The following is a 10,301-nucleotide window of genomic DNA, read 5'->3' on the forward strand; positions in this document are numbered from 1 at the left end:
TCAGGTGGGATCAATCCTCTTGGGGTTTATTATTTTAAACAGCTGCTCCCGGATCTGCTTGGTCTTGATCCCATACACAATGGGATCCAGTGCAGGGGGAAAGAGCAGGTAGAGATTGGCAAGGATGACCTTGGCAGCAGAGGCTGTGGGTGGGCCAAAACGCTGCATGATCACAGATAGAAAGCCTGGTACATAGAAGAAGAGGATGACACAGACATGAGCTGTACATGTGCTGCCTGCTTTAGCACGTGTCTCAGGTGAAGAAAAATGAATTATAGTCCTCACAATCTGCCCATAGGAGTAGGCAATAAAGGCCACATCTCCCACACCAAGAAAGATTGCCACAGCAAAAGCATAGAGGTTATCCACTGTGGTGGCCCCACAGGCCAGCTTCACCACTGCCATATGCTCACAGTAGGTATAGGCAATCGTGTGGGAGCCACAGTAGGGCAGCCGATGGGCCAGGCTTGGAAAAGAGATGGTTAATACCACACCTCGCAGCACCACCAGGCCTCCAATCTTGGTGACGACAACCGGGGTAAGAATAGTTGCATAACGCAGTGGGTTACAGATGGCCACAAAGCGGTCCAGGGCCATGGCCACCAGCACTCCTGATTCCATGGCAGAGAATGCATGGATAAAGAACATCTGGGAAAGACAGGAGTGGGAGCTGATGGCTGTAGCACCAAACCAGAAAATGGCCAGCATCTTGGGCAGAGTAGAGAGGGAGAGAATCAGGTCGACAAAGGAGAGCATGGCAAGAAAGAAAAACATGGGTTGGTGAAGGCTGCGTTCTGTCCAGATGAGAAAAAGCATGACACTATTCCCAGTCACTGCCAGAAAGAACATGAAGCAAAAGGGAAGTGAGATCCAAATGTGGGCAGCAGTCAGTCCTGGGATGCCAGCCAGGAAGAAAGTATGTGGGAAGAGATGAGAATTATTGGCGAGAACTGTGGTGAGCATCTCATTTAGAAGAGCAAAACGCCACTGGGGGAAAAAAAAAAAAAAGTGGGTTAAATTCAATAACATGGGGGTTGGGAGCTCAAGATATATGGTCTCTCAGTAAAACAACCATCACTATCACTCTTGCCCCCACAGTTTCCAAAAACAGTGAAGAATAATTTTCAGTTTAGTCAATATTTCTGCAAGATCTTCAAACACAGAAGAGTCACGTCAGTTTGGTCCAATGGGAAATGCATTGGACAAGAAGTTCAGAAACTAGGTTCCAGCTTCCAGAATTAAATACCCTAATATATCTGTGACCTGGAGCAATTCACATAACCAGATTTAAGTAAATGTTCAGGAACTGGTGTTAAATCAAAATCCTTCACATCCTGCTCATATTCCCAAGTTCTGAATGCTGGTGCTAAATTTAATTAACACTGGTCTCATATGGTCCCATAGTCTTATACTACTAGCCTTCATCTGAAAATGCCTAAAATCCTAACATCTGAAAAATCCCTTAATTTGGAGACATCCCACTCCTCTAAATTTCATTTGACTGACAGGTTAAGAACACATAGTCCCTGATGAATCTAAGTGATCAGGTTCTTCTTTGGCTTATTCCCCAGTCATTTCACAAATACACATCTTGTTTCTGTCCCCAATATCTCAATGGCTACCTGATTTCACCATCTCCTGTATCTCCCTCTCCTTCAAGGTACGGTTGTACAGGGATAGACACAAAGTTCAGAGCTGTGGTGACCTGGAATAAACAGAAGCTCTTGGTAATAATAACCAAGTGAAAGCCAAAGAATTCTGTGTCAGAGCCACATTACTGAGAACAAGAGAGAAAAAGGGTGGATAGTTCCATTTTTCATGTAATCACACAAAGTGTACAAAATTATTCAGATCCCCAACATGTCCTGTGCCCAACATGTCCTATGCCCAAACCAGAAAACTGAGGTCTAGAAAGAAGTCAATGGCCCAGGGTCCCAGATATATTTACTGACAGAATCAGACAAGAACTTATATTCACTGATCCCTGAACTAGGAAGTTTTCATCCTGTCTCCATGTTAGCAGTGAGTGCTGCAGAACCAAGAAACAACATCCAGTGTCTGTGGCCAAGGGTTGGCAATAGAGGAATCAAAAAGCTAAAGAGTGATTTAGGGATTATATGTCTCCCCATTACCCCCCAATACCTCCAGTACCACAATCCTCTCACATGAAAGAAAAACACAAGGACACACAGAGACCTTGGCTAGGGTCTGAGAGGGCTTTGGATCATAACATAATTGATTCACATTCCAGGCAGAAAAGCTGCAGCCATATTGATCTCAGTTTCAGTGACAGCAAGAAGAGGTCTCTAAACATGAGGGAAAGAAGCAGAAGTTGGTCCAGGAGCATTGTTCAAGAAATAAGAAGCATCACAGCCTTAAAATAGCCAAGAACCTTTTGTTTTTCTCCCCAAGAGAAACCATGTGATTATTTCCCGTACTTTCAACCACAGATGCTAAGAAGACTATGTGATGACAGCAGAGATATGAGGGCTGGGAAGATGGGAGAATTGAGTGGACCAATAGTTCTGGTGTCATGAAACAAACTCTGGACCAGGAGTCAAGATCCTGGTTTAGGGTACTATTTCTGCCATATGTCAGCTGTGTGACTTTAAGCAAAGCATCTAACCATTTTCAAGCCTTAATTTCCTCATATGTGAAATGAGTATATCAAAGCCTACCTCCCAGGAACATTGTGAGAAGCCAATGATATATAAATGTGAAAATTATTTGTCAAATGCTAAAAACAGTAATTTTATTATTTTTACTAAATTTTAAGAAATAAATGATGCATTAGGAGGGATCTGTTTAAGAACAATAGAAACTTTAGAGATTCAAAGACAATGCATTTGATTTAACAAAACATGATAGATTCATCCCATTGGCAGATGTTGTATAGGAGTAATCTGGAGCAACCCAGTCAAAAAATACTATATCCTCCCTGACACTGCTCCCTTCCTCCCTCCCAATCACCCCTTGTTCCCTTCAGCACCTCCAGAGTGTGGTAATGGGTGGAGATGTAGAGCGCATGAGGAAATGTGGGTCTCATCACCTGAGCATCTGCTTCAAACTATCTTCAAAGCTGACCAACCCTAAGCCTCAGCCCACCTTGTGGAATGTAACAGTGTCTTTAGAACACTGTAAGAAATAATTGCATCTGATGTCCCAACTATCCCCTCAGGACTAGCAAATGTCCCTCATTATAAGATTGTGCCTTAAGGAAAAGTCTGCCCCAGTATGCTCAGCTCCTCTACCTCCATCAGGGAGGTACACAGATTTAGGTGCCTCCATTAATGTGACTCACCCTGTGGGCTTCAAACAGGAGCAGATTTACAAATAGCTGACTGATGAGCTGGGATTAGAATATTTGCCTGCTTTTGGAGGAAGAAATTTGCACACACCTAATCCCTCTCTCGCCTGTGTCCACATAACATGGAAGATCCAGATAGACCTCTGATGATGTACAGAGTATTGGCAGTATTTCCAATTATCCCTAGTGATATCAAGACCATGCATTTCCATCCCAAACCACCTGTCAGATTATCCAGATCTGGAAAGCTTGAGGGAAAGCTAATTTGTGATGGAGCCTGTATATATCTCTCTTCCTTGGGCCTACCCTTAGCCATTACTCACCAAAGAGCTGCACCTACAGAGGGATGAGAAGTTAAGCTACCAGTCAGGTCCCAAGAACAGGGTATATAATGGGCACCTTTTCAGGCATTGCTTTTAGGAATCCAAAGCAAAGCTCCCACCATCGATATACCAATTAGTACTTCTGCCTCCTCTTCAAACAAAGGTTTAACAAGGTCTTTTCCTCTTATTGGGGCCTCAGGGAACAACTCCAGCAGGGAATATTTTGAACAGCATACTCCAGGGTGCCATGTCAAGAGAGGGCCAAAGCCCTGCAAGCAGAAGCAAGGAGAGGCTTCCTGCTATGGGGAAAGGGACCACCTTGTTTTGTTACAGGAAAAGAGGGTTCTTGGCTTCACATAGGAAAGAATTTAAATGTGAGCCAATACAGAATTTAAAGTAAAAATACGTTTGTTTAGCAGAGTACATAAGAAAACAAAGGCCACCCCAAAGATAGAGTGGCGGTCTCTAATTGCTAATGGAAGAGACCCCTTCATCCCCCAGGCTAGGGTTTATATGTGTTTTCTGCTTCCATGGAAAATTCATTGGTATGGGGGGAAAAGAGGATAGAAGGACAATGGTAGGTTATCTTTAACTTTATTAAGAAGCAAGAATAGGGACAGGTTTGTTTTTATTTTTTTTAATTAAAGTTTATTGGGGTGACAAAGGTTAGTAAAGTTCCATAGGTTTCAGGTGTGCAATTCTGTAATACATCATCCATATATCACATTGTATGTTTACCACCCAGAGTCAGTTCTCCTTCTATCACCATATATTTGACCTCGTTTACCCTTCCCCTGTGGTAACCACTAAACTATTGTCTGTGTCTATGAGTTTTTGTTTCTTTATTTGTTTGTCCCTTTGTTTTCAGTTTTATATACCACATATCACTAAAATCATATGGTTTCTAATTTTTCTATCTGACTTATTTAGCTTAGCATGATAATCTCAGGATCAATCCATGTTGTTGCAAATGATACTAGTTCATCTTTTCTTAGTATTAGTATTATACTAAGAGTATAATTCCATTGTATATGTCTACATATATACAATGGAATAATATATATATATATATATATATATATATATATATCTCACATCTTCTTTATCCAATCATCTATTGAAGGATACTTTGGTTGTTTCCATGTCTTGGCCACTATAAATAAAGCTGCAATGAACATCGGAGTACATATATCTTTACGGATAAATGTTTTCAGATTTTGGGGGTAGATACCCAGGAGAGGGATTGCTGGGTCATATGGTAATTCTATTCTTAATTGTTTGAGGAACCTTCACACTGCCTTCCATAGGAGCTACACCAATCTGCATTCCCACCAACACTGTATGAGGGTTCCTTTTCCCCCCACAGCCTCTCCAACACTTGTTATTATTTGTATTGATGATAGCCATTCTAAGTAGTGTTCAGTGAATCCCAAAGAACTAGACAATCTAAATAGACCGATCACCAGTAACAAAATCTAATCAGTCATCCAAAACCTTCCCAAAAGCAAAAGTCCGGGACCAGATGGCTTCACTAGTGAATTCTACCAAACCTTCAAAGAGGATCTAATACCAATCCTGCTCAAACTCTTCCAAAAAATTGAAGAAGAGACAGTACTCCCTAACTCATTTTATGAGGCCAACATTACCCTGATACCAAAACATGGTAAGGACAGCACAAAAAAAGAAAACTATAGACCAATATCTCTGATGAATACCGATGCAAAAATCCTAAATAAAATTCTAGCAAATCGAATACAACAATGCATTAAAAAGATTATTCATCACGACCAAGTGGGGTTCATCCCCGGGGCACAAGGATGGTTCAACATACACAAATCCATCAATGTGATACATCACATAAACAAAATAAAGGACAAAAATCATATGATTATATCAATTGATGCAGAAAAAGCATTTGACAAGATACAACATCCATTTATGATTAAAACACTTAATAAAATGGGTATAGAAGGAAAATACCTTAACATAATAAAGGCCATATATGACAAGCCCTCTGCTAATCTCATAATTAATGGAGAAAAACTGAAGCCCTTTGCTCTACGTTCAGGAACACGACAGGGATGTCCCCTATCACCTCTGCTTTTCAACATAGTGTTGGAAGTCCTTGCCAGAGCAATCAGGCAAGAGAAAGAAATAAAAGGCATCCAAATTGGGAATGAAGAAGTTAAATTATCACTCTTTGCAGATGACATGATGCTATATATAGAAAACCCTAAAGACTCCACCAAAAAGCTATTAGAAACAATCAATGAATACAGTAAAGTTGCTGGCTACAAAATCAACGCACAAAAGTCCATTGCCTTCCTATATACTAACAATGAAATCTCAGAAAAAGAAATACAAAAAACAATTCCTTTTGCAATTGCAGCCAAAAGAATAAAATACCTAGGAATAAACTTAACCAAGGATGTGAAAGACCTATATGCTGAAAACTATAAGACTTTTTTGAAAGAAATTGAAGAAGACACAAAGAAATGGAAAGACATTCCGTGCTCATGGATTGGAAGAATCAACATAGTTAAAATGGCCATGTTACCCAAAGCAATATACAGATTCAATGCAATCCCCATCAAAATCCCAATGGCATATTTTAAAGAAATAGAACAAAAAATCATCAGATTTGTTTGGAACCACAAAAGACCCCGAATAGCCAAAGCAATCTTAAGAAAAAAGAACAATAATGGAGGTATCATACTTCCTGACTTTGGCTTGTACTACAGGGCTACAATAATCAAAACAGCATGGTTTGGCAGAAAAACAGACACATAGCCAATGGAATAGAATTGGGAACCCAGAAATAAAACCACATAAATATGGACAGACAATTTTTGACAAAGAAGCTAAAAACATACAATGGAGCAAAGACAGCCTCTTCAATAAATGGTGCTGGGAGATTTGATAGCCACGTGCAAAAGAATGAAACTGCACTTTTAGTTTTATCATTAATAGAATATAGACATTTGGAGACTCCATCAGTCTTTCTTTAACTTAAAAAAATTATTTGAAATTATTAGTAAGACTCTTCTCTACCATATACTAAATATACTAATTCAGTTGGTACTGGCACTAAAAACAGAGAAGACTGTCCAGTTAGGCAATTATCCTTGAATGTATGTTCGAACTTAATATTTGACAAAAAAAACACATTGCAAATTAATGAGGAGCGGAAGGTTTATTTACTGAATTGCTGGAACAATGGGTTAGCTATTTGTGGGTAAAATTAATTTAGAGACTTTCTTACTCCATGTCCAATTTCAAATAAGTTACAAAATTAATCTTAAAATAAATTTTGTAAATGAAATACAGCAAATACTTATTAAAATATGTGATTTTACATTATTTAAAGCTTAAAATCATGAAATAACTAATTTTAAAAGTACGATTGTAATGAATACATAAAAGTTTATATGTATGAACATGTTTAATTTGTTTTTAAAAAGGATAAATAAAATTTAATGGAAAAGGAATGAGGAAATATTTCTGGAAAATTCAGCAGATAGAGGATATATTTTTAAACTATAATGAAACTCATACAAATTCATAAGGTCGTGCTTCCAGACTCCATGCTAAGCACTTGAAAAACATTTCATTTAATACTACAAGACAAGTTAAACATAAAGCTAAAAGTGAAAATGGACTAAACATATAAATGAGGGGAGAAACCTTTGAAAAAGCCAAAGTTCACTAAATAATGAAGTGAAAGGTGAACCAGAATTTAAATATCAATTTTTACTTATTTTATTAATAAAAATTTTTAAATCAAAATATCCAGTTATGGCATGGATGTGATGAAATACACACTCATAACTAATTCTGGGTGTGTAAAGTACTACAGTGTATCTATGAAGCAACATTTCAGTGTATGACAAGAGCATTGTTGTCATGTAGGACCAGAAAAACTTCTTGAAAAGACAATTTGGCAATGTCAATCAAAATCATTTTTTTTCCCATTTCACCCAACAATTTACTTTTTGGAAATTATTCTGTGGAAAACTTACATATATGCTTAAAGATATATGAACAATCTACATTTTTAATTATTTGTTACAGTAGCAAAATACTGGAAGCAAATTGAATTCATCAAAAGTGCTCATAAAAATACTGGACATCCATGTGGTAGAAAATCATGCAACTTAACAACAATGAGACCTATCTATATGGTGATAAGGAACAGTCTCCAAGATAACTAAGCTAGAAAAGAAAAGGAAAGGAAACAAAGGATTAAAAAAGGTATGATTAGTATGCTACCATTTATTTTTGCCTTTTCTGGGAAATATATATACCTATATTCTTGTCCATGCAAAAACTATCTCGGAAGGATTCCCAAGAAATTGGTATTAATGGCTACCTATGGTGAAAGGAAGGGATTTGGGAAGCCCAAGCACAGGAGTCTTACTTTTCATTGTTTATATTTTTTATTTAATTTGGTTTTTTTTTACCATGTGCATGTATGACATGTAAAATAATATCAAAATATTGTTAAAAGTAAAATTTAAGGTGGCTATGCCCTTTGTATGTATTGCTTTTGTATCATTTTTGAAATTTTAATCAAAGAAAATTATCTGAAAAGTAAAATATTGGTGAGTAATTTATGAAATAGCCAAATATAGGAATATAAAGCAGTCATTTGAATTAAGATAACATACTGTTTTTTTTTTTTTGTTTTTTTTTGTTTTGTTTTTTTTTTTTTATTAATTAGTTTCAGGTGCACAAGACAAAGCAAAACTTAGACATTTATCATCTAGCAACCCTCTGTTTTTCCCTCCATGTTTCCAAAACTGTTTCTGATTAGTTCATTCACTTATTCTTTTCTTTAGATTCCGCATATAAGACAATAGCCAAGACTATATACGATAACATACTGTTTTTAATAATACTGGAAAACTGTGGTTCATGTATTTAATCATGCAATATATTTTTACTGAGAGCCTATTTTATGTCTTAGAACATAATGCTAAAAGACAAAGGCAAGATACAAAATTACCTCTGTATGATGTAAACTGCTTAAACAGAAAACAGAAAAGTGGAAGTAAACCAAATATTAACATTTGTTATCTGTTGGAAGGAAGATTATTGTTAACATATTTGGACATGCTTATTAAACATACAAGTGGTAATGACAAATCGCTGCTCTAACCTACCTATTTAGAGCTAATTTTGGCTTTCTTTATTGCTCCTCTGTGGAATATTTCCAAGAGCAAAAAAAAAGAAAGAAATGTTGAGGGTCATTCACGAATAAAAGAAATTAGGTTGGTGGTGAGAGTGTCTCTCTAATCAGGACCCTCAGCTGAATTTATACATGCAACCTCCTTCCTATTTCAGTTTTATGGAAAGACACTGAGAATGAGACACCCGTGCCATGGATATCTCCACCAGTATTACCAACAGTTCCAGTCTTCGGATTTCCCAGTTCATCCTCTTGGGGCTCCCATGCATACATGAGTGGCAGCACTGGCTCTCCCTGCTCCTGGCTCTGCTCTACCTCTTAGCTCTTTGTGCCAATCTCCTCATCTTGATCACCATCCAACATGAGTCCACAATTGCATGAGCCCACGTAACCATTTCTTTGGCATATTGGCAGTCATGGACATTGGCCTGGCCACCACCATCATGCCCAAGATTCTGGCTATCTTCTGGTTTGATTCCAAGGCCATCAGCCTCCCTGAGAGTTTTGCTCAGATCTATGCCATCCACTGCTTCTTGTGTATGGAGCCTGGTATCTTCCTCTGCATGGCAGTGAACAGATACATAGCCATCTGCCACCCCTTCGACACCCCTCCATAGTTAGTGAAGCTTTTATGGTCAAAGTCACAGGATTCATGGTGCTCAGAAATGACCTGTTGATCATCCAGTGCCACTATTGCTTCAAGAATGAAATTGATCACTGCTGGTGCTCTAACTTGGGGGTTATCAGCTTGGCTTGTAATGACATCACTGTAAACAAATTTTACCAACTGATCTTAGCACGGATCCTGGTTAGGAGTGATACGGCTCTGATGTTTTTCTCCCAGTGCTCTAATCCTTCACACTGCTGAGGCTGAACTCAGCAGAAACAATGACCAAGGCTCTGAGTACCTGTAGCTCCTCCCACCTCATCCTCATTCTGTTCTGCAACACAGGTATCATTTTGCTGTCACATACCTTGCAGAGAAAAAGATTCCCCTTATGCCTGTGCTCCTTAATGTGCTGCACAATGTCAGCTCCCCCGCTCTTAACCCCATGGTCTATGCTCTCAGGATGCACGAGTTCAGACTGGGCTTCTAGAGGTTGCTTCAGCTGGGTGAAGATGTGTCTATTAATTAACTACAGCTTTAGAAGGCCATCAAGGTGTTAGGAAAGGAAGAGGTTTTAGCTCTGAATAGACCTGGATTGTAATCTGCCTTTATCTCTCACTAGGGAAAAAATGGCCAATAACATCATGAAAACTGTCAGCCTCACTAACTGAAACAAAGTTACAATGAGATTTCCTATTACTAGAAATAAGTAAGCGTAGAAAAATGAAATGTTCTTGACCACCCAGAGATACACCACTACCATGCTTTGAGATATGATGTACATGTGGAAAAATTCATCTAATTGTGTGGGAAATTTTTCTTCCTAGGAAAAGAAGAATATGGTCCTAGAAAATGCCCTAGAAAAGCAGTTCCAAA

At 38.3% G+C, this 10,301-nt stretch overlaps 2 protein-coding genes across 2 annotated transcripts; one reads left to right on the forward strand and one right to left on the reverse strand.

The window, feature by feature from the left end:
• LOC109460430 (olfactory receptor 52P1) lies at positions 1-756 on the reverse strand. The gene has a single exon (XM_019755825.2). The coding sequence runs from the start codon at positions 754-756 to the stop codon at positions 1-3; it is 756 nt and encodes a 251-aa protein (XP_019611384.2).
• An 8,254-nt stretch (positions 757-9,010) lies between these two features.
• Positions 9,011-9,954, forward strand: OR56B4 (olfactory receptor family 56 subfamily B member 4). The gene is given in 5 exon segments (XM_019755826.2): positions 9,011-9,193; positions 9,196-9,409; positions 9,412-9,657; positions 9,660-9,776; positions 9,779-9,954. Coding segments are annotated over 5 exon segments (936 nt in total).
• The last annotated feature ends 347 nt before the right edge of the window (positions 9,955-10,301 follow it).

This window comes from Rhinolophus sinicus, linkage group LG06 (assembly GCF_036562045.2).
Source record: "Rhinolophus sinicus isolate RSC01 linkage group LG06, ASM3656204v1, whole genome shotgun sequence".
Lineage (NCBI taxonomy): Eukaryota > Metazoa > Chordata > Mammalia > Chiroptera > Rhinolophidae > Rhinolophus > Rhinolophus sinicus.